Below are 24,269 nucleotides of genomic sequence, written 5' to 3'. Positions count from 1 at the left end.
CAGGTGCGCTCTCACCTGGGGCGGGTGGGAGGGCGACATGGGGGCGGGGCGAGGGCGGGCCCGAGGCGGCGAACCCACCCGCGACGGGGCGGGCCGAGGCCGGCGGCGCCAATGGGACGGGGGGCTCGCCGCCGGGGGGTGGCCGTCGGCCCTCCCCGTCCCTCCACGCCCGCGCCCCGCCCCTCCCGGGTTTAAAGCGCCGCGGGGCGCCGGTGCCGGGGCAGCGAGCGCGGAGCGGCGCTGGGAGATGCGCCTGGGCGCGCGCCGCCGGCACCATGCGCCCCGCGCCCGCGCTGGCCCTGGTCGCGCTCTGCCTGCTGGCGCTGCCCGCCGCCGCCGCCGCCGCCTACTTCGGGTCAGTGTCCGCCGAACCCCCGGCCGCGCCCCCGCCCTCCTGCCTGCCCTTCCTCCGGCCGCCGCGGGGCCAGCTTTCCCGTCCCGCTGCGCCCGGCCCAGGCTGGGTCTCGAACTCAGACCTCACTCTGGCCGCGCCCAGCCCCACCTCCCGGTCGGGGGTCGCGCCACCAACTGCGTCTCTCCCTCCCTGGGCTCAGACCCCATCGCACCTTCTGGAGTCCGACGCCTGGGTCCCCTTCGCAGGCGCTCTTCCCACCTTCCCTGTCCCAGACCTCATCTCGCTCCCTCCGCGCGATCTCGGACCCTGGCCCAGCCCTTCCAGGTGCCTGTCGGGGCTCTGATGCCCGCTCTGGTTCTCACTCGGGGCCCCGTCTCCCCATCGTGGGCTCTGTCTAGCCACCGTCTTTGCCTCGGGCTCCCTCTCCGCCCTCTGCCTTTGACCCGCGGAGCGGAGACCCAGAGGCCGGGTGGAGGGGAGGGGGGGTGGGCTGTCGCGGAGGCCCGGGGAGGGCATCGCGCGGGTCCGAGAAGAGCGGAGGAAACCGGGGACCGGGAGGAGAGTCCGCTGCAGACCCGAGAGGGAACTGTCAGCTGGGGAGATCCGACCAAATCTCAGACGGAGCGTCCGGTGAATTCTCCGGAGAGTGACGGAGAGCACGGGGCGGGCTGGGGGTGTTTGCAGCGCCACTTTCAGGGCAATGGGTTGTAGCTCCTTCTCTGGCGCTGGATTGCAGGCACTTGGGGTGGGAGCCGGGGTCGTGGGTGTGAGGCCCTGCCCTGACCTCCACCCAAAGCCTGCTCCGACCGCGTGCCGTCTGTTACTTTGACTCGCGCCACTTTTTATGATCTTCACTCGAAGGTGAGGTCTACAGTCTGACTAAGGAAGGCAAGGAAACACCAAACAAGTGACCTGCAGAGATTGCTCTGAAGGGCCTTGCAGGGAGGGGCGAGTAAGGGTCTGAAATGCCCTCACAGGCTGGAGTAAGGACTCGGGGCTAATTTCCAGGTCATGACCTCTGGTTAAAACACTCCTGGGCTGTGGGCAATGGCTTCTTTTTAAAATAGATGGAAGGGGCAAGGGCTTGTCAGCTCAAACCCTAGCTCCAGGCTCAGCTGCTGCTGACGTGGGAAGACCACTCACTTAGCCTTTAGGGCTACAATGACCCCTTTTACAAAGAAGGGGATGATGGTATGATGGAGCCTCTAGACTCACTCCAAGAGCAGTGCACCAACATGTTTTTTTTCTGATGATTTCAGGCTTGAAGGCACTTATTGCCTCAGCAGGCAGGATATAATGGGTAGGGCACAGATTTGGGGTTCAGTTCCCAACCTTGCTACTTGCTAGCTGTGTGTTCTTGGCCAAATCACTTAACCTCTCTGTGCCTTGGTTTCTCATCTGTAAAATGAGGATAATAGTTCCTGTTTCATATGAAGATTGTGTGAGTTAGTACATGTGAGGCAAGCAGGACACGTCTAACACATAGTATATGCTCAACTAATGCCGATGATGATGATGATGATATCCCAGCTCTGACAAGGGTTTCTGAGCCGAAATGGAGAGGAAGCCTGGACCATTCTGGCTGGCATGGTAGGAAAGCAGAGGAGTTTGAAACAGTGCATGGGATTAGAGTTCGAGGACTGAGCATGGCCGCAGCCTTGGAAATGAGAGGGGCGATGATTCCGGCCGGGTTAAGGGTGAGAGGGGTCCTGTGAGTATTGGAGCCACCTCTTCCAGGTTGTGAGCCTGGCTGGGCAGAGCTGGCAACGTACATTTAAGCCACCACCACCACGTCTGGGGAGCCGGACAAACACTAAAAGCATAAGCTAAAACTGGGCCTGTTACGTGCTGTTATGTGTTTGGTCTTATAGAGCCTGAGTTCTCCCTGGGGAAGCCCTGTTGCTCACCAGTCAGGCCAGGGTTCCCAGCTTCCCGTCAGAATTTGCTCTCTGGGAGGAATGTGTATCAGTCATCCACACTGTAGTGAGAATGTGAGGCAATGTGCTTCTCTCTTCTCCAGGTCACTTGCTTTTGAAGTCTCATTTCTGATTATAAGGTGAAGTGCTTTGGCATCTTGATAAAAGAACATTCAAACATCAGGAGAGCCAGTGAAGCCAATCTTTCGGGGATCGTCAAAATCCTAGAATCATAGACTTAAGAGTTGGAAGTGGCCCCCAAAGGATCTCTGGTCCAACTCCCTGCTTCAAGCAGGTCATGTATTATTAGCCCCATTTTTGAGATGAAACGACCATCCTTCCCAAACCTCAGTAAGCTGGCAGCTGCTGCGACAGCTTCTGCATGAACCTGGAGCCTAATTCTCTTGATGGTAATCTATAATAATAAAAGGGTAATATGCTAATTAGACCAGACAGCTGAACGACCTTCCAGATGAAGCCTGGGTCCCGGGTGCCAGAGGGAAGCTGGTGCCGCCAGCTGGGAGAAGGAAGGCCTACTCTTGTACGAATTTCATGCATCCGGCCTCTAGTAAGAATATAATAACTAGTATCACAGTTTACAAATAACTTTCTCATACAGCTCTTCTCTCAGCTGATTCTCAGAGCCATTCCTGAGGAATATAGGATGGGCAGAGAGAAGAGCTGTATGAGAAAGTTATTTGTAAACTGTGATACTAGTGATTATGTTCTTACTAGAGGCCCGATGCACAAAACCAAGGGTCAGAAAGTTTCAACAACTCACCCAATGTCACACAGCATATCGGTGGGAGAGGCAGAATAGAAGCCAGTCTGGGCTCTTTGACCTACAGCCTCCAGAGCTAATACTGAGTGGTCGGTCACCCAGGGAAACAGCAGCTGCAAAGAAGGGTGCCCCCCTCTCCTGTTTAGTTAATTCTGTCAGACTCTCGTGGGTGCAGTGGAACGGGTGAGACCACAACATTCTCCTCTGTCCTCCATAATGAGACAGGATGCATGGAGCTCTGCTGGTGTGTCAGGTGGGCTCTCAAAGGATGGCACGTTGATGGTGGGATGGGAGGTAGACCAGAAGTCAGGAGCCCAGGTTTGCCCTATTTCTGGACCATTCTCTGTGTTGTCTGTGGTCAAGTCATTTGCTCCAGGATCCTTAGCACCTGGAGGTAGTAAGGTTTCCTAACAGGCTGATCCTCGCCCGGAGTCTAGGATTATTCAACAGCTCATGTTTTGGTGTGAGAATTCTGCAAGTATTAACTGATGTGATGTTTGATAAATGAGCGTGCATTGCATATGTGATGAGCTGGACACATGACAGGCCTTGTCATACAATCCAGTTATGAAGTCATACCAATGGCTTTGTAACTAGAAATAGTTCCTTCGGATGCAACTTTTAAAATCATAGTTGACTTCCGCGGTTATTTGTAAATGTATGACCTCTGTGCTTATTGGGTTTCTTTCCTCGCTGGAGATGGTATAGAGAAGTTTATGAAAAGCACAGCTAGACCTGAGTTAGAATCCAGATCATGCCTCTTGCTAACTGTGTGACTTTAAGCAAATGTCTTAACTTTGCTGAGTTTGGGTGACGATAACAGCCATCCTAAAGGCTGGTGTGAGGCTGAATTGAGCCAATGAATGAAAGATAGGTTACAGTAAGTATGTACTGAGCACATACTTAAGTGCTCAGTACAGTGCTTAGTACTCTTGGTGGTTGCTGGGGCTCTAGCCACCTTCTTTGGTTATGGAGACGTCATCATTGTAAAAGAAGCAAAACACAACCTTAACTCCCCTCCTCCCCCCAATCAACATTACATACAATAAAATGCACGTGTTCTAAATGCACAGTTTGGGTTTTAACAAATGTCTGTCCCCATGTAACCACCACCACAATTACATTTCCTTCATCCCAGAGGATCCCCTGTGCTCCTTTGCAGTCGACCCTCCCCCACCAGCCCCAAGCCACCACTTCTCTACTTTCTGTCATTATAGATTAGTCTTGCCCATTGTAGAAGTTCATATAAATGGAATCATATGGTATATAGCTTCTGCTGTGTGCATTCTTTTGCTCAAAATAATGTCTTGAGAGTCATCCATGTTGTTGCATATATCAGTAGCACATTCCTTTTTTTGCTGAGTAGTATTTCATTGTATGGATGTTCCTCGATTTGTTTATTCACTCACCTGTTGTTAGACATTTGGTTTTTCTCCAGTTTGGAACTATTCCAAATAAAGTTGCTATGTACATGTCTTTTTGTGGACATGTGTTTTTATTTCTCTTGGATAAACATCTAAGACCGGATTGTTGGGTCACATGATATGTATGTGTTTAACTTTATAAGAAACAGTCAACTAGTATTCCAGAGTGGTTGTACCGTTTCACACAGTAATGTGTGAGAATTTCAAGTATTCCGTATTCTTGTCAGCTACTGTCAGTCTTCATTTTGGCCATTTTAGTGGGTATGTCTTGGTATCTTGCTGTGGTTTTAATTTGCATTTTTCCAATGATGAATGCTGTGTTGAATATTTTTTATGTGACCATTGGTCATTTGAATATCTATTTCATTGACTTATTTGCTTTTTTATTGTTGAGCTGTAAGGGTTTTTATTACTTTGGGTACAAGTCCTTTGTCAGAAAGTATTGGCAATATTTTATCCCTGTCTGTGGCTTGCCCTTTCATTTTCTTATTGGTATCTTATGAAGAACAGAAGTTTTTAATTTTGATGAAGTAAAATTTTTCAACATGTTCTTGTACAGTTTGTGCTTTTTTGGTATCCTATCCAAGAAACCTCTGCCACCAGACGTTGTGAAGATTTCCTCCTGTGTTTTTTTCTAGAAGCTTTATAGGTTTAGCTTTTGCACTTAGGTCTATGATTCTTTTTTGAGTTACTTTGTGTGTGTGGTGTGAGGTAAGGTTTGGAGTTCATTGTTTTTTCATGTGGATAGCCACTTGTTCCAGCACCATTTGTTAAAAAGATGATCCTTTCTCCATTGTCATCTTTGTTGCAAATTGATTGAGCCAATAGATGAGGGCCTATTTCTGGACTCTCTTTTCCATTCCACTAATTTATATGCTTATCCTTATGCCAATACCACACAGTCTTGCTTACTGTAGCTGTTAAGTAAGTCTTGAAACCAAGGACGATAAATTGTCTGTCTTTTTTTTTCCCAAAACTGTTTTGGCTACTCCTGGTTCTTTATATTTCCACATACATTTTAGTATAAACTTGTCAATATCTACAGAAAAGCCTGCTGGAGTCTTGATCAGAATTGCAATGAATCTATAAATTAATTTATAGAAGATTGGCATTTAAACAATAGTGAGTCTACTGACTTATAAACAGGCCATCTCTCTCTAGGGCTTTTAAAATTTTAGCAGTGTTTTGTAATTTTCAGTGTACAGGTCTTTTAAAAAAAATCCATTAAGTGTTTTATATATTTGGATGGTATTTATTTTTAATCAGAAAACATTTTTAGGAGTTAATTGGGTACTGAGAAAACCAGGGTTGAAGGGAAGAAAGGGTAAAATAAATTTTACTGCTTTGGGGTAGTGGATTGGAAGCCAAACATCACTGATAAGAATCACTGTGTTTAGGGAAGGAATTCAGCCAGGCTTGTCACCCCCGCCCCCAAGAGTTGGGCTCTAAAGTTGGGTTTAGGGTGAAACCAGCCTCCTCAGTGGATGGTGGTGAAGTTTCTGAGGCTGTGGAGTGGGAAAAGGAGGGGAGGGAAGCAGATCAGGGGGACTCCTGGAGTGGCATCTCCCAAGTAAGAGAGGTCCTGGTACCTTTAGGCTTATGTGCTCTGGTAGATGTTGGACTCAAGAGGAGGTGGGCCAGGTACTGTGAGGGGACACCACCTCGGCTTCAGCCTGAGTAGGATTGGAGGCAGCCCAAGGTCCTGGTCTTGGAGTCACACAAATTGAGTTCAAATCCTTCATTTAACTACTTGCAAAAGTGTGGCCCAGGCAAGTCATTTAGCTATTCTGATCTCAGTTTTCCCATCTATAAAAATGGGTTAATCCTTACCTCATGGGGTTGTTGTGAGGGTTAAATAAATGCATATAAAAGTGCTGAAATGCTATCTACGTATAAGGAGTCTGAGAAATTTCGTGATCTGTCTTAGAGCATCCACGTTAAGGAGCATCTTTAGTGACATTTGCTCCTTCCTCTCTTCGTTTTTAACCCAGTGTATAATTGTACCCAGTCATTGTATAATTGGAATCCTTCTGTGGTCAGCACTTTATGTGCATAGCATCTCATTTAACCATTGTGACAGCCTAGGAGATAGGTACTGATACAATTATCTTCATTTTCAGGTGAGTGGGGGAAAGTTCAGAGACCAAGTGCCTTTCCCAAAGCCATACAGCTAGTGGCTGGGAGCACCAAGATTTAAATTCTACTCTTCAGAATCCAGAGCCAACCTAGTCATCTCTGCCTCATACTCCTGTTGAGCCCCAGCTGAGGCCTGCCTCCCTCTGGCCAGCTCAGGCCCTCTGAGACCCAACCTTTCACTTGGCTTCTATCATAGGCATCTCTTGTACTTCCTCTCTCCCTCTCTCTCTCTCTCTCTCTCTCTCTCATATATATATTCATGTTTTTATCAATTTTTAGAGATGGGAGAGAGAGAGAAATGTCATCAAGTGCCTGCTTCCTGCACGTCCCCTGCCAGGGATTGAGCCCACAACCCGGGCATGCACCCTATCCGGGAATCGAACCTATGACTTCTTAGATCCTGGGTTGATGCTCAACTGCTGAGCCACACTGGCTGGGCTGTACTTCATGTCTTAAACTCTTAATTTGTTACCCAATTCTTCATGTGCTCATGTCTCCAATTCATGCGTAGCTCTCTTTAAGCAGAGGTCTTGGGGCCCTGCTGTGGTCTGAGGCCCCCCGCCCAGGCCTTAGCTTTGCTCCTGGTCTGCAGTGAATGTCTGGGTGGGCAGTCGCCTCTCCCTTTCCCTGGTCCTTCCTCTCCCCCAGAACCCTCCTCTCTACCTCATCACATTTGTTCTTTCATCTGCTCACACTTGGCTCTCTGGAGCACACGTTGCTTTGCCAGGATCTGGCCTGTATCTGGAAGGAGCTAAAAGCCAAGCAGAGAGCAGAGACTTGCCTGATTAGACACCAGAGTCAGCCCCACCTGGCCTACCATGGGGATCCAGTGGCAGCCGAGATGCGCTTGGGGGTAGGGCAGTGGCCTCAAGGCCAGACCCCTCACTGGAGAGATGAAGACTGAGGAGGGGAGCGGGGGTGAAGAGTCTTAAAGAGCCAGGAAATACTTAGACCCCCATGTTCAGTCAGCGCTGGAATTTCCAAAGAAACTGGTTTTAGGACAAGAGCAGGGAAGGTCTGCTCTCTTGACAGTTATAATCCCTTTGAGGCCAGATGCGCCTCAGAATTGAAGACTTTTCAGATTTTAGTAAGGTGATATAATGCATACATTGTGTATAACATGACATCCCCAGCAAGGTCTAGGCCAGCACCCATCATCAGACACTTCATTTTTGCAGAGAAGCATCTACGTGTTGGGATAAATCAAGACCGTAAATATTCTCACTTTGGTTCAGGGCAGGTCTCTGCCACGTGAGTTCCTCCCAACTGTACGAACACTCGGCAGTTTTCAGAGCTGTCTGGAGTTTGGAATTGTGGGTAAAGGCTTGTGAACCTACGGCAAACTTTCAGCACGTGTCACCACCAGAGGCTGTGCAAGCTGAGTGTTAAAGAAAGACTTGGGCCAAGTTCTTGGCGGGTCCTCACTGGGTATCAAAGGGAGGCTCGGGCTGCCCTGAGCACAGTTTGCCCCCACAGGGGCTGAGAGGGCTGGAGGACTCAGGATCTGACTGACCACAGCCAGGTGGCCCTGAGCGCTGGCACCCGGGAGAGTACACACGAGAGATCACAGTCTAAGGGCCAGGGAGAGCGTGGTTACAGGCGGGCTCCTTCAGAGCCACGCCCTCCCAGAGTCTCCCAGGTTGGGCTTGGGAGCCAGACAGCAGGATGGCCAGGAAGTAGGGTTGGGAGAGGCTGAGGGAGAGCCTAGACTAGAGCTACACTCTAGGGGTTGGACATCTGAGGGATTTATGCAGCCAGCAGGTGTCTGAGGAACACTTGCTTAGAATGGAAGTCCTGGGCCGGGGACAGGAGGACCTCAGGAGAAAAGAAACTATGATCTCTGCCAAGGAGCTTACAGGCTACTTGGAGAAACTGTCTGTGTGGCCCTGAGGAGGGAGAAAAGAGTGCCAACCCCACGAAACTAATGCTACTACATCTGCAAAATTGGAAGATGGGGAAGGGGATGGGTAAAGGGAATGGGGCTGACAAGTAAGGAGGTCTTCCTGGAAGAGATGGACAAGCATCATAGCATGTTAGAGCTGGACGGGCCCTCTGTGTCCCTTTTCTCATCCTCTGCATTGTTGGAAAAGGCAGTGGCTATAAAAGGATACAGGGGCCTTAGCTGGTTTTCTCAGTGGATAGAGCATCAGCCTGTGGCCTGAAGGGTCCCGGGTTCGATTCTGGACAAGGGCACGATTCCAGTAGGGGGTATGCAGGAGGCAGCAGATCAATCATTCTCTCTCATCACTGATGTTTTTCTCCCTCTCCCTTCCTCTCTGAAATCAATAATATGTATGTATATGTGTGTGTGCATATATATGTATATATATATACATATATATATATTTAAAATACATAAATAAATAAATAGGTACAGGGGATCCATGAGGGGTTTTGGACTGAAAGGCATCCAGGTAGGAGGTGCAGCATGAGGAAAGGCATGGAGGTTGGAGTGAGAGCCATGGCTGGAGAGCAAGGAGGAGACTGGCCTGGCCTGAGGAGCGGCGCCCTGTGCTGCAGCCCGGGCTCGCTGTGAGGCCAGCATGGTCCAAGGTGGGACGTTATTGTGGTCCTGCTCTGGAGGCCCCGCTCTGTTCCCAAGGGAGCATCCCCTTGGGCTGTCCTGGACCCCTCTGGCCCTCCCTAGGCATGTTCAGGGAGTGACTTCTTGACCAGCTTAGGAGGTCCCTGCTATTTCTGGAGCTGAGAGGAGGGGCATGGGCCATCTCTGGGACCTGCGGGGGGACAAATGAAGTCTGCAGCACGGGGACGTCTCTGCCTAGAGCATCTGCAAATAATGGAACTGTCCTTGTCACAGAGTGAGCACACATGAGACATTCCCTAGGGGCCTGGCTCTCCCAGGACCCACAGCCCAGCCGGAGCCTGCCTGTCCATGGGGAAGAGGGTGGCCACTCAAGAGCATGCCACACTAGGTATAGTTGGTCGGTCAACTTACCATGATTCGTAAGTTGGCCAGAGTCGCCCAGTCTAGGAGCCAGCATCCTGTGGTTGGGGCAGAGCTGGATGGGGTGCTGCTTGCCATGAGGAGAGGCAGCCTCAGCAACTGCCCGCCTTTCCCTGCAGTCTCCCCCCCCCCCCCCCCCCCCCCCATGCCTCCTACTCCGCTCCTCTCCTGGGCCAGGTTTGGGCCTCTGGACCAAAGAACCTTGGGAAGCTTGTCTTTTAGGGCTCCTGGCCTCCCTTTTCTCTAGTCCCCCCACTCCTTGCCCCAGGCCCCCAGTTTCTCTCTTCACAATCCCAGAGGCTCTCCCCTGACCATTTTTCTTTCTAGCAAAGTATGTGCTCGGCACTAGTATCATATCGGACTCTCATGCTTTAGTGTGAATAAGCAGGCTGCTCCTCTCAAGTCAGAAGCTCTATTTCTGACTTTTGGCTGAAAGAAGAGTCAGTGTTAGACCAGGGCAAAGTAGCCTTTTAAACAAAGGGACCTTCTCTCCCTTGGGCTGCCCAGGGGGCCAGAGGAGTCCTGACCAGGTTTCCTTCCCTTCAAACCTACCTGTCTTGTACGCCCATCATCCTAGGCCAGGGGTGGGCAAACTTTCTGACTCGAGGGCCACAATGGGTTCTTAAACTGGACCGGAGGGCCGGAACAAAAGCATGGGAGTGTTTGTGTGAACTAATATAAATTCAAAGTAAACATCATTACATAAAAGGGTACGGTCTTTTTTTTTTTTTTTTTTAAGTTTTATTCATTTCAAACGGGCCGGATCCGGCCCGTGGGCCGTAGTTTGCCCACGGCTGTCCTAGGCATTTGCTGTGGTGGTGTCTGATTTTGATTACCTGAAGCTTTACATTGAAACTGAAAGCGGAGACCACCAGACGGCTTGATAGAAACAGTTAGGAGACCTGGGGCATAGTCCTAGCCCTGCCACGAACTCAGTGGGTCACCTTGGACAATCTTACATGGATTCTCAAGGCACCAGGCAGTTCAAAGCAGACTCTTGGCAAACCTCTTGCCCTCCTCCCTGCCCCCAGAAGCCTCTGAGATACCCCCAGGAGCCATCATGGCAAAACCTTGGGACAGGGTGATCTTGCAGGGTTTATTCAGCCCTAAAAGATAATAATTCAAATGGTGTACATTTGGACCCAGCCAGGGACCTGGGGGAGATGTAGAGGTGAGGGATGTCTCTGCACAGGAGTGACTTTGGGGACCCTCCATGCCACCTGATCCATGCATGTGATGGATGAAGGCTTCCTCTCCTCAGCTTCAGCCTGAGCCTGAATGGAGAGGGAGGGAGATGGGAGGAAGGAAGCGGGGAGCATTTCCTTCCCAGATGTTGCACTTGTTACGCTGGCTGTGAATACTGGAGATCGTTGAGATGCAAAGCATGTTTGCTGTGTGGGCTGCTTGCTGCCCAGTTAGCTCATGAGCACGTCTCCCCGATGCCAGCCTCAGCGGGCAGCCCAGTCTGCGGAAACAGGAAGCAGAGCTGTTCTTGGAGAGACAAAGCCCACAGCTGGGACTGGCTCTTTCTCTCTAAGCCAGGGATTGGGCGGGGCGGGGATGGGGGTGGGGGGAGGCTCTGGTGGGCTCCTGGGGGGAGGTGGTGAGGAGATGCAGTCCCCAAGGTGGGTTCTGAGGTTGAGAGCTGGGGGGCAAAGAAAGGCTGGACCCAGGAGGGGCTGGGGGACCCAGACAGGAAAGTAGTGAAGGTCCTTGTTTATTTCAGTCTTCTGTGGGTAAACCTGGCATGAAGCTGATGCTCAATAAAGTCCTCCATCTTGATTTTAAATGAGTGGGTGAGTGAAAGGAGGGAGTGGGAGCGAAGCTAGGACATGTAACGGCTGACCTTGCCAGGCTGCTCATCAAGGACTTCTTCCTGGGGGAGGCGTGAGGGGGCGCTGACTCCAAGAGAGGGGGCAGGAGTCTGAGGATGGAGGGAAGGATGTGCTGCTCAGGACCTCTGAGGGCAGGAAGAGGGGAGAGAAACCTGGGGCGGGTGTGGAGGGGCCCCCTCTCTGGAGGACTGTTTGCTCAGAACCATGGATGCTCTCTTCCTGGGCTAGTCACTGCCCTCACTAACTCTCCCCATCTGGGAAGAGATGGGTAATGGAGAGCGAGCACGGATGGGGGTAACAAGTTGGGGGGAGAGACAAAGAGAGAGAGAGAGAGAGAGAGAGAGAGAGAGAAGGGGTCCAGTGAGGGCTGGGAAAGTGGGCTGAGATGTTTGAGATGAAAGCACAAAAGGAGCACTTACCATGTAAACGGCCCTGCAGCGGAAGCCTGTTATCAGAGCATCTAATGGGGTTTGTAGGGCCAAGGCCAATGCTCCAGGCAGGGCAAGGCTTTCCTGGTTCCCAGGCAGCTGCCTGCAGTTGGCATGGGCCCTGGTGCCAGGCACAGCTCCTGGCCTCTCCAGCTAAGGGTCCAGACATGCTGGCATGACCTGGTGCCCTGGAAACCACCAGCCTTGTCTGATGCCAACCCCCACTTACCCACCACATCCTGGGGGTGGCCTCCCGTGGACCCATCAGACCCTCTCAAGCAGAAACAAGTGTGGAGGGTGGAGTAGAAAAGCAGAGCCTGGGGCACCCTCAGGTAATGGGAAGTGTTTTCCACCTGCCAGGCCTGGGAGCTTCCTCCTGCCTCCTCCCCGCCCCCCACCCCCACCTCCCACTACAGGCAGGATGGAGACTGGCCACGGCCAGGTTCTCACCCAGATGATTTGGGTCCCTGAGCAGCTACTGATTGTTCCTCGGGGAGCTGGGCTGGTTCAAAACTTCCTTCTCCTTCCCCTGCCCCTTGGGGCCTCAGGAGAGTGTGGGCTACGCTTGCATTCAGCTATGTTTTCTCTATACTGTGAGCTCCTTGAGGGCAGGAGGGGGTCCCAGCACCCAGCACAGTGCGCAGCACATAGTAGGTACTTCAGGAGGACACTTACCTGGAGCTTATTATGTGCCAGGCAGTGTTCTAAGAGCTTTACAATGTGAACTCATTTCACCCCCAGGACAGCCCTGTGAGGCAGGCACGGTGAGACCTGCATTTTACAGATGAAACACAGAGCGGTGGCGTCCCTTTTCCAAGGTGACACGACTAGTAAGAGGTGGAGGTGGGATTTGAATTCAAGCCGTCTGGCCCCGGTCATGCTCTCACACTAGTGACCGTGAACCTGTTAGATGGAACGGCTCAGGGGGCGAGTGGATGTCCTCACGGTCACCAGCGAGTGAGGGCAGACCTGGGACCCAACTGCCCAGATCAGAACTGCCTTGGGGACCTGAGGTCCTTGGGTCCCCACATTCCAGCAGGTGATGGGTGATTGTTCCAGGATGAACCCCACTTCTTGTCAGGGGTTTGATGGCTCCTGAGTCCTGTGGATGGTAAACCAAAGCAGTCTCCTGGGAAGCCTTCCCCAAAGCCTGGAGAGCCTTCTTTTGCTAACTTCAAGGTCATCCCAGATGGGGCTGCTTCAGCCAAAACTGTGGGTGACCTTGGGGAATGTGAAAGGAGGCAGAGGTGTCAAGGGCCAGGAGTGGACAGAAGAGATATCTGGGTTGGAGGGTGGGGTGGGGGTGAATGTGAGATGGAGTCCTGTGGGGCATTCTTGTCTTTTCCCACTCTATGGGGAGATGAGGTGGTCAGGGAAGTGTCTGGGGATGGCCTGGGGTCAAAGCCAAATGCATCTCATTGTATGGGAGTCAGGGTTTCTTGTCTTATTATTAACCTAAGGGTCATGGGCCCAGGGGGCAGAGGATATAGGCTGGGGCCAAAGAAGGGAGGAGAATGGAGATGGTCACATGTACTTTATTAATGGGAGAGGAGAGTCTGGAAATCAGCCTGTGGAAGCTGGACTGGATGCAGGAATAGGGGAGACCAACTGGGCCAAAGCAGGTGCAACCAATGAGGTCCCAGGAGGCTCAAGAGCACGAGTCAGGCAGGGAAGCCTGGGAGCTCAGCCCAGAAGAGCCATGAGCAAATTTGCAAATTCTTCGTCCTCTGCTCGTTGGTTCAGAACGCTGGTCACTTGTTTGGCTGACAGTCTGACCTCACCAAGGAGCAGTGTCTTTATTAGAACCCCAAATTTGTCTGGACTTATTAGCTTAACGAAGGGCACTTGATCTTCTCCAGTTTACTCCCATGGGGCTCAACTAATATGTGGGCCGTTGAGATTTTTGGAGAGGGGGCTGGTGTGTGGGGTTCTCAGGCCTGGGGTGCCAGAGAATGTGGCTTCTTTAAGGGAAGAGGATCATGTCCACGGACCTGGAACAGACTGGAACCTGCACCGCCTAGAATTCTTCCGAGGCCCAGGAAGAAGCCTTCCCGAGCGGATGCCCTGGGACGGGCACGCGGAGAAGAGTTCACAAGCACCGTTTAAGGAGATGCCTTCAGGCATTTTCTAAATTTGATGTCAGGGCCCTATTTCTTCAAAGGAAATATGATCTCAAACCGCAACATGGAAAACAAATAAGGGGAAAACTGGGTCCCGGAAGGGCTCCCAGCTGTCCTCCTTCTAGGGCCTGAGGGGCAGTGCCAGGGAGCCTTCTCTGAGGGCAGCCCTGGGCAGCCCAAGGCCCAGTGTGGCCTGAGGTCCCTGTGCGGTTGGCTGCCTTTCCCCACCATTAATCGCTACTTAGTGTCATTACCGCTAATAAAATTAACCGACTTTATACTGGACTCCTGGGGCCATCAATCACAGGGTTTATTACATGAAATTAAAAAACACACACACAAAAACAAAACAAAACATGTGCCTGTGGATGGGGAAAGGGTGCGGAGCCTGGCTCACAGGTGCAGCCTGGGGCACGCTGGTACTCCACAGCTGGCATAAGGACCTGGTCAGGGGCGGCAGGCACCCTTGGTTAGACAAACCAACACCACGTCTTGACACTGTACTATAGGTAGGAGCGTCTCAAGCAAGTACACAGCTGACCCCAGCAAGACCCTGCTCCCCAAATTCTCTCTCCCACTCTCTTGATGCATTGGTTCATTCTCTCTGTAGACCAGCTTTCTTTTTTTTTTTCTCACCTGAGTTACAGGCCGAGTCACCAAAAAAGAGAGAGAAAGCAACTGTATGCTCTCTTAATTCAAATTCCAAATTCCCAGAGAAAGGACTGATTGGCCCAGCTTGGGTCATGTGACCCTCATTGGTTCAATCAACAGGCCAGAGCAGCAAGGCAGCCAACCCATGTAGAGGGCCACCAGGATACAGGACTCTTTTGAACTAGTAGAACCATTTCACCGAGAGCCTCTGGGGAGGGTAAGGTGAACTCTAATCCTAAGCCCCACCTTGCTACTGATCTGCTGGGCAACTGGGCCCAGTCACTACCTCTTCAGGTGTCTACATAGTAATTTAAAGGGCTTAGTAATAAGCACTCACAAAGTGGTAGATATGTCATCTCATATAACATAATATACCTGTAATGATACAACAATAATAGCTATTATTCTTAAAATGGCATTTGAGACAGGCCTTAAAGGACATGCAACACTGTTGATCAAAATTCCTATCACTCCTGCTTGTTCTGCTATCTGTCAATCAGCTGCTACAAGGAAAGTACCAATTTCTGAAACATAGGCACTGTCCCTGGTGTGGGGAGGACATTTGAGGGGCTGCATGGCTGCTGCCCTTTGCTCCCTGCAGCCCCCCAGTGGCTCTCCACTCTGGAAGCCAGTCAGGGTGGGGCCTCCTCAGCTTCTGCTGTGGACCAGCCAAGGGTCAAGCTCCAAGGGTTTCCTGCCAGGCTGCAGGGAGGGGTTTGGGTGTAGACCTGGTGGACTGGAAATTTACCCATTTGCCCCCAGATTAATGATTAACGGGTCCCTGCCCTCACCCTGTCTGGGAGGGGAACCCAGGGCCAGGCTGGGCCAGGAGGAGCCTGATAGCATCTGTCTCTGCTCGGAGGTTTCAGAGATATGCTCCATGCTGGGTTGGCTGCACCTGATGGGTTTGGAATCTCCAGGCACTTTCTGGGGGCACCTGGGGCCTGGCCAGGACCGGCACCCACCCAGACAGGGAGGGCATGGCATCTAGCCAGATGTCCTGGCTGGGCAGGTGGCTCCAAACAGGAGAACTGTGCCCTTGTGTCCATGGGACATGGGCCTTTCTGACCCCTCAGGGCTTGGCCAGGACCTGCCTTGGAGCAGGAATGACCAGTGCCACGTTCAAGCAGGAGCTTTGAGAGCCATCGTGTGGTTCTACCTTGGCTCTTCTACCTTGACCATGAGGCCAGCATGTTCCAGAAAGCGGCCACGTCCTCCAGCCTGGGTCTGGGATGATATAGTTTCCACCCTCGCAGAGGGCCACCAGGGTATGGGACAGGGAATTTTTGAACTAGTAGAACCATTTCACAGAGAGCCTCTGGGGAGGGTGAGGTGAGCTCTAAGCATAGTCCCCGCCTTGCTGCTGATCTGCTGGGCGACTCGGCCGGTCACCGCCTCTTCAAAAAGCCTTTGTTTCCTTATCTGGACAAAGGGAAGACTCTGCCCGAGTTAAGACAGTCAAGCATCTTGCAAGAGGAAAGGATTCTGAGAAACTCTAGCCTGTCCCAGGCACTGTGGTTGGTACTTTTCATGTAATCCCCCCAGCAGCCCCAGGAGGTAGAGAGGATCGCTGTTCCCACTTTCTGGAGGAGAAGACCAAGCCTTCAAGGTTATACAGCTAAGAAGTGGCAGGCAGGCTTAGAACTTGGCAGCCGGATTCCAGAACCCACGAACTTCAGATATTGTAGAACGAGAGGTCAGGGGCTGATGGCCTAATGGAAATTCAGCTCCTTCACCTTCACTCACCCCTCTGTCAGTCTGTCTATCCACCCACCATCCCATCCTTCCTTCCCTTCCCTCCCTCCTTCTTTCTTTCCTTCCACCCATTCTTCCATCCAAGTGAATATTCCCCAAGCATTTCTTATAACAGGCACTGAGTGGCCAGAGGGTTGAAGATCTATCTGGGAACAAGTTAGGTTGGCGTGGGATTGCTTGGGCGGTGACATATGTAAGGGAGAAAGGGCTATCGGGGAGAATGGCTGGGTGTCTGTTCACGGTGCACAGCACTCGGCCTCCCCCCCTACCCCCTTGGAATGAAAGTGGCCCTCCCCTCTGGACAGCAGCCAAAGCTACATGCAGTATTTCCCAAACTTCCCTGATCATTGAGGCTGCCCAGGGATGTGGTAAATATACAGATTCCCCAGGCCCCACTCCAGACCAACAGAAGCAGAATTGCTAAGTGTGGATCCTGGAAACCTGGGTTTTAAGGACCCTGGGTGATGATTCTGATCGGGCAAGTTTGGGAAATTGGGTGGGTAAGAAGGGCAGAGACTCTGGCATCTAGAAAACACGCTTGGGGTCCTGTTGGCCCTTGTTAGAAGCACCTTGGTTTCCTACTCTGCAAAAAGGGAATATAACCCCATGGGGCTGGCCTCCCTCCCAGAAATAACAAACCCCTCCAAGAAGGCCCCTTCCCCTCACCTGCCCATGTCCTCAAGAACTGGCATCTTTAGTTCCCTCCCCCACCCCCACTCCGCCGCCCCATCGGGACTCCCAAGGGTCACAGGTCTCCCTTCTCGCCCTCTCTAGCCTGACTGGACGGGAGGTCCTGACACCCTTCCCAGGGCTGGGCACCGCGGTGGCCCCAGCTCAGGGGGGCGCCCACCTGAAGCAGTGCGACCTGCTGAAGCTGTCCCGCCGGCAGAAGCAGCTCTGTCGGCGGGAACCTGGCCTGGCTGAGACCTTGCAGGATGCTGCCCACCTCAGCCTGCTCGAGTGCCAGTTCCAATTTAGGCACGAGCGCTGGAATTGCAGCCTGGAGGGGAGGACGGGCCTGCTCAAGAGAGGTAGGGAGGAGGGCAGAGAGGAGGGCTGGGGCAGGAGGGCTGGGAGGGGGAGGGCTGGGGCAGGAGGGCAGAGGGGAGGAGGGCTGGGAGGGGGAGGGCTGGGAGGGGGAGGGCTGGGGGTAGGAGGGCAGAGAGGAGGAGGGCTGGGAGGGGGAGGGCTGGGGGCAGGAGGGTTGGGAGGGGGAGGGCTGGGAGGGGGAGGGCTGGGGCAGGAGGGCTGGGGCAGGAGGGCTGGGGGGGAGTCTGCCCTTCCCACACCCCTGGCCCCTGTGCTCAGGCCACACTGCCCTTGCGAATCCAGCACAGTCCTGAGGGAGCCGAGTCCTGGATTAATGAGGCCCGTTCATGAGGGCATGTTTCAGAAGTGGGTTAGTCCAACTTGTTCACACATGGACTTGGAGTCAGGAGCAGTGGTTCAGTCCCAACGTTGTCCCTCACCAGGTGCCTAAGTCACTTCTCTTTGCACCTCGGCGTTTTCACCTGTCCCCCTGACCTGCCGCCGGGGGAATCTGGGCGCATACCCACCGTGAATGGCAAAGTCCCATCTTAAATAGCAACTCGCAGCCTGAGCTGAAGGGCAGGTGGCAGGGCGGCTGCCCGAGCTGCGTCCTCGGGTTCACACGCCCCTCCTCCTGCTCCCGGCCCAGGTTTCAAGGAGACGGCCTTCCTGTACGCGGTGTCCTCGGCCGCCCTCACCCACACGCTGGCCCGGGCCTGCAGCGCCGGGCGCATGGAGCGCTGCACCTGCGACGACTCTCCGGGCCTGGAGAGCAGGCAGGCCTGGCAGTGGGGCGTGTGCGGCGACAACCTCAAGTACAGCACCAAGTTCCTGAGCAACTTCCTGGGGCCCAAGAGAGGAAGCAAAGACCTGCGGGCACGGGCAGACGCCCACAACACCAACGTGGGCATCAAGGTGAGCAGGTTCCTGGCGGCCCCGAGCCCTTGCAGCCAGAGCGCGAGGTCCGCAGGAGGTCCTCCCCCACCTTCCCCCCAGCACACACTCAGGCTGGGCACCTCTTTCCTGCAGCCAACATTCCTTGGGCAATGACTTTGGACTGTGACCGGGAAACAGGGAAGGGTCCTGGGGGTCAGTAGCGCTGGGCCGGGGGTGGGAGCCAGGGTTGGGACAGGCCATGGTGAGGCAGGAGCACGTTTGGAAAGGGCTCTCCATTCCAAGGACTAGCCTTCCTGGAGGTCTTAGAAGCCAACAGAGTTAGAAACAAGTTAGAAAGCTTTGATCTGGTGCAACCCCCACTCCTCCTCCAATTTTACACACGGGAAGAGGAGGGAAGGAACTTGGCTGAGGTCACATAGCGAGAGGACTAGAGGGTAAAGTGTCTCGTCTATGAGGCTGGGAAGGCTGGGAGAGGCGGGGCTCCAACGCTTTAGGAAACGGAGTTCTGCGCCCTCGTCACTGAGTTGTGCGACCCACGGCTGCTGTATTCAGTTGTGCACGCCGTCCATGCCACAAGGACTCCGGCCCGGGGAAGGGGCTGCGGCTGAGGTCCAGCCCACACTGCTCTCACCACGGCATGCGTGTTGGCACAGGACGCTTCTGCCCAGGGGAAGAGGAGCCTTGGGCCAGTTTGCACACAGATGCCACCTGGCTAACGTTCCCATCTTCCTGCCACTCCCCCGCCGGCGCTGGCGCCCCGGGCCCCTGACCCCACCTCCGTTCTGCCTCTCCTCGCAGGCCGTGAAGAGTGGCCTCAGGACCACGTGTAAGTGCCACGGCGTGTCGGGCTCCTGCGCCGTGCGCACCTGCTGGAAGCAGCTCTCCCCGTTCCGAGAGACGGGCCAGGCGCTGAAGCTGCGCTACGACTCGGCGGTCAAGGTGTCCAGTGCCACCAACGAGGCCTTGGGCCGCCTGGAGCTGTGGGCACCCGCCAGGCTGGGCAGTGCCACCAAGGGCCTGGCCCCCCGGCCCGGGGACCTGGTCTACATGGAGGACTCACCCAGCTTCTGCCGGCCCAGCAAGTACTCCCCTGGCACGGCAGGCCGAGTGTGCTCGCGGGAAGCCAGCTGCAGCAGCCTGTGCTGCGGGCGGGGCTATGACACCCAGAGCCGCCTGGTGGCCTTCTCCTGCCACTGCCAGGTGCAGTGGTGCTGCTACGTGGAGTGCCAGCAGTGCGTGCAGGAGGAGCTCGTGTACACCTGTAAGCACTAGGTCTGTGGCCCAGTGTGCCAGCCGGGCACTGCCAGGACCTCCCTCAGTGCCCAGCGCCCAGCTGCCCAGCTGCCCAGCTGGCCCCTCGGGGCAGATACTCCTGCATGCATGCGCTCATCGACGTGCGTGCCAGGCACACGCACTCCTCTCACCATCGCGCCTGGCAGCCTCCCCCTCCCTCAACACTCAGCCGTGAGAGGCGCAGGCTCCACCCTGAACCCCAGGGTCCCCAGTCTTTTTTGAGGACTTGGAGCAGGAAGGCAGAGTGGGAAAGATGTGGAAGGAAATGAGAGAGACCAGGAGGAGGGCAGGCCCGAGGTTTCAGAGGGTACGGAAGAAATCTCCCGCCGTCTCCGATCCTAGGGTAAGTGGCCTAGAGCCGGGAAGATGCAGGGAGTTGAGCTTCTGCGTGAAGAAGGCACAGGGAGGCAGTGTCAGCTGGAAGCCAAGGCTGGAGCCTGGCTGGGATGGGTCAGTCCCTCCCGTGGGCCCTGCTCAGGTCTCAGGGAACCCAGGGACCACAAACCATCACTGCCTAGAGAGGAGGGACAAGGCAGGGGATGGGAGCTGCAGGTTTGGAGAAAAGAAAGCTTTCTGGGCTTGCGTGGACCAAGTCAGATACAAGTCAGATACTGCGTCCTTGATTATGTTTTTAAAATCTGCCTGTGCTGAGGCCTCTTTCTTGTCTTGAGAGCTGTTACCCACACCCACCCATCCCTGCTCAGCAAGAGCACCAGTGGATGCGAGACCCAGAGGGAGCGCAGTCCCCGGGGTGGGGCTCTGATAGTGCATCGAGGCTGCACAGGGAGACAGTGGACCCTCCCAGTTTTCTCTGGGACCCAGAACCTTTAGTCCCAGCCCAGGAGAGGGTGACAGCCCCCTGGTGCCAGGCAGGGATGTGGTGCCAGGCAAGCTCAGTGTCTCAGCTTCCCCTTGAGCTGGCTTTGGTCCCCATGGCTGGGGTCCCCCTGCGCTGTGAGGCCCCAACACAGTTGACATTTGTGACACAGAAGAGTTGGCTTATGTGTCCTGATTCTGGTTACATTTCTACTCTGACGGCTACTCATCTACTTAAGGTTTTTGCCCTGGGGAGGGATAGGGACAGGAAACTCTTTGCTAAGCCTGGTTTCTTGGGGGCTCCTTTATTTACTAATGGGCCCTCTGCCTAAAAATTAGAAGTAACTTTGCTGATTTCCTCCAATCCTGTGGACATTGTCCATGATACCTACCAAGGCCCTGTGTGGGAGGAGGAGAGAGAGGCTGGTACACACACACACACACACACACACACACACACGCCTGCACACGCACATGCCCCTTAGACCTGCCAGGCTGAGGCTTCCCACTGAGCAGCACACAACCCTCTGGTTCAGGACCAAGACCTCGCAGGGATCACTGCTGGAGGCTGTGCTTCCCCGGAGCAGGGCTCGGTGCCAGCCGGGAGGAAGTGACCTCCTCTGGGATGCCCTTGGCCACTCTGCTGGCCCGGCCGCGCCCTCTGTCAGCTTCCTTTCTCTCTGAACCCAGAGTTGCTGACCCTCCACTGAAACAGGAAACTTCAGAGTCAGCTGAATGCTCAGAAACGCCATGCGAGCCCCAGGAAGGGGCCCCGGGGTGAGATCTCCGAGGGTGAGACGCGCTGCCTCTCTTCAGTGGCTCAGGCAGCCTTCAGGCTGCTGGAAGGATCTCTGGCCCCAGAGGCTCTGATGAGACCCCTTTCTGGACTGACCACTGACCCAAGCAGCTGGCCCACACCTGGCAGAAAGAGCAAAAAAGAGAGAGGGCTGGTTTTCTCGTTTCTTCCACACGCCCACTGCCTGGAGACTCTGCCAGCCCCGTCCATCTTGCTCCTCTGAGACCCAACTCTGCCCCCACGCTGGCTCAGCCCGAGGCCTGCGGCGGCAGGAAGAGGAGCATGATCCCTCAACACGCCATCTGCACCCCAGTTCCAAGGCCAGCGGTGCCGGGGGTGCAGGAGGTTAAAGGGCAGACTCTGAGGGACCAAAGCCATGACTGGCCACCAACACAGGCAACCCAGGCCAAGGGCCTGGATGCAGGCTCTGAGGGCCCCTCAGCCTATGGGGTCATCTCTCTCCAGCCCTTTCTTTTATTGCTCACACCCTTTCCCTTCCAGTTGCCCCCAAAGGTCCACCTCAGTCCTGCTGGGACCCTGGGGACCAGTTACCACTGACCCCCTCATTCTATAGAGCTTTAAGGGAATCACTCACAGGGTATTTGTTGTCTACCTCACATATATAGATTTTAGGGCAAAAAGAGAATAATTTATATAGCTAAGATATATGAGAAAATATTTATGTTATTTATATAGTTTCTATATTCTATGGGCAGCACCTGTGGCATGACTCCTCCCCACCCTCCCACCCCCTTCTGCATGAGCCCTAGTGGCTCGGTCCCGATCCTCCTTGTGAAGTCTGGAACTTCTCTGCTCTTCTGGTCCCAGGCCCCCTCTTCTGCTCTGGCAACACTGTCCTGCTCCTAATAATAATGACAACAAGGATGACCACACCTTGAATCTGTAAAGCACTTTCAATCTTCAGAAACACCTTTGTCCCCATAATCTCACCTGCTTTCCCCATTATCCCTGTGAGGTCGGTGGGACCACTGTGGGTCACTGTGCCCATTATACAGATGTGGCCCAGGATGGGAAGGCTGTGCTCAAAGTCTCACCGAAGAGGGCCCTTCAATGGCTATTTACTGAACTTCTCTTGGGCCAGGCACTGTGCGGGCTGACTTATCGCCTGGATACGCCCTGAGCCCAAGGACCCAAGGCAGCGGCTGCTTCCCTGGCGGTGGGTGGCATGGGCCATTTGGATCAGGACAGCACTTCCGCATTTTTCCAAATGGATTCCTGTGTCTCAGGGGCCGGGACTGCCCAAGAACGCTGGAGAGACAAGGACCAGTGGGGGTCACTCCAGGGGCTCCACCATCGGGCCCCCCTCCTCCTGCCCAGGCTGCCCGAGAGGGTCGGGCGACTTCGCAGGGCTCCTCCCAGCCACAGATGAATTTGTTTGCTTTTATTTGTGTTTTTATTTTTAAAAAAATGAATTGTTTTCCATTGGATTTCTGGCTTCTGTAAAATCAGCTGCACCTGTAGACTGGGCCTGCAGTGCCACCTGGCCACAGTCCGCTAGAGAGGGGGAGCCCTAAGAGGCAGAAGGCACGGGGCTCCCCAGTTTGCCAAGTGCCAGCCGCCTCAGCCCACTTTCCTTATGGATGTTCCACCTGGACCTCATGGCACATCATGTCCATCCCCTGGTGCAGACACACCCGGCTTCCCTCGTGTCCTCCACTGCGCGGCAGACAGAGCGACAGACCTGTGCCAACCCTGACAGTTATTTCTTGCTTTCCAGAGGTGTTTTATTTTTCTCAACAACCATGAACTTCAAATGCTTTTTGTCTTAGCACATTTTAGGGTTGCCGTGGGAGCTGTCATGTATTGAGCACCTTGTTCTGCCCATCCATGCAATCAGCAATTGCTTAGGGAGTTCCTACTGGGCGCCCGCACCACCTGGAGGCTAGGGTGCAGCAGTGAGCGACGTCCCTGCCTCGTGGGGCTGACACTCCAGTGGGGGGGGGGGGAGGGAAGGGGGTGACAATAAACCAATAAACTACATGTCAGCTTCTATACCCATTTTGTCTCGATTTATTTCAATCACCTTACACACTGGGCACAACCACCACTATCTTATGGTTAAGGACATGAAGGTGGTGAGACAAAAGCTCCCCAATGCCACTAGCAAGCAGTGGTGTCAGGATTGACCCGCAGAACCTCCAAAGTGTGTATTCCCTCCTCTCTCTACCTGCTGTCCCCCTCAGATGTAGGTATTTCAGGGGTGGATCACCCTCCTTTTCTGGATTCTGGTAACCTGAGGCCTAGAGGAAGGGGGTAACCCATCCAAGGTTGCATGCCATGTCAGATCAGGCTGGAGCCTGCGCCTCCCCTCCCCTGGCCCCAGACAGGATAAGTATTTCTAGAGCCCTCTTTTCATGGCCAGCAATGCAGGTTTGGGTGGGGGCAAGATAAGGCAAAGCCAGAACCTTCAGGACTTACGATTGGTTAGGAGAAATGAGAGGCACGACTGTGCATTTGTTTGGGTCCCTCCTCTGGCCACTCTGCCTTCCCAGCATGCTTTGGGAAATGCAGGTCCTCAACCAGCCACTGCTCCTGGGGGGTCTGATGGGACAAGAGGCACTGCCCGGCCCCCACTCTCCAGCCCCGCTGGGATCCACAGGGGTCCCCAGGGAGGGAGGCAGAGGGAGGTCCATAGTCCAACCCCGAGGGCACCGACAGTTCCACCAGCATGGCTGTCCTAATGGGCTCTTCCTGCTCAGTGTTCCCGGGCCTGGAGTGGAGACAGAAGTGTCCACGCGCAGCAGGTTCCAGGGCACTGAGGGATTTCCCGCACGAGCCTCACAGGAAGGGCATCCTTCTTCCCTTTACAGACAGGGAAACCGAGGCACACAACAGTTAAGGGACTCACTGAAGGCCACATAGCTAGGAAACCCACCCAGGTCTTTGCCTCCAAATCTATGTTCTTTCTACTCTACATAACTTTCAGCCTCCCCCTACCCCTAGAGGGAGGAGGCTGAAAGTTACATAGATTAGGAAGGTCCTTCGCTGCTCTTTTGTCCATAAACTGGTTCCCAATCAAACCCTCTGGCCTCTCCACCCTTAGCTGCTCGG

The 24,269-nt window shown here is 54.0% G+C and overlaps 1 protein-coding gene across 1 annotated transcript; it reads left to right on the top strand.

Annotated features, from left to right (window-relative positions):
- Positions 1-275: 275 nt before the first annotated feature.
- On the top strand, positions 276-23,103 carry WNT9B (Wnt family member 9B). Its single transcript, XM_070395379.1, has 4 exons — positions 276-355; positions 17,141-17,397; positions 18,045-18,310; positions 19,091-23,103. The coding sequence occupies exons 1-4, from the start codon at positions 276-278 to the stop codon at positions 19,562-19,564; spliced, it is 1,077 nt and encodes a 358-aa protein (XP_070251480.1). The 3' UTR covers positions 19,565-23,103.
- Positions 23,104-24,269: the final 1,166 nt, after the last annotated feature.

This window comes from Myotis yumanensis, unplaced genomic scaffold (assembly GCF_028538775.1).
Source record: "Myotis yumanensis isolate MYYU_CA2020_CCGP unplaced genomic scaffold, mMyoYum1.0.hap1 SCAF_16, whole genome shotgun sequence".
Classification (NCBI taxonomy): Eukaryota; Metazoa; Chordata; class Mammalia; order Chiroptera; family Vespertilionidae; genus Myotis; species Myotis yumanensis.
This window is presented reverse-complemented; position numbering and strand designations above follow the sequence as displayed.

What these genes read in the sequence shown, in the direction of transcription:
- WNT9B (XM_070395379.1), top strand. Translation starts at nt 276, where the DNA reads ATGCGCCCCGCGCCCGCGCTGGCCCTGGTCGCGCTCTGCCTGCTGGCG. An exon ending in GCCGCCGCCGCCTACTTCGG is followed by an intron (nt 356 to 17,140) that starts GTCAGTGTCCGC and finishes CGCCCTCTCTAG; the next exon opens with CCTGACTGGACGGGAGGTCC. An exon ending in GACGGGCCTGCTCAAGAGAG is followed by an intron (nt 17,398 to 18,044) that starts GTAGGGAGGAGG and finishes CTCCCGGCCCAG; the next exon opens with GTTTCAAGGAGACGGCCTTC.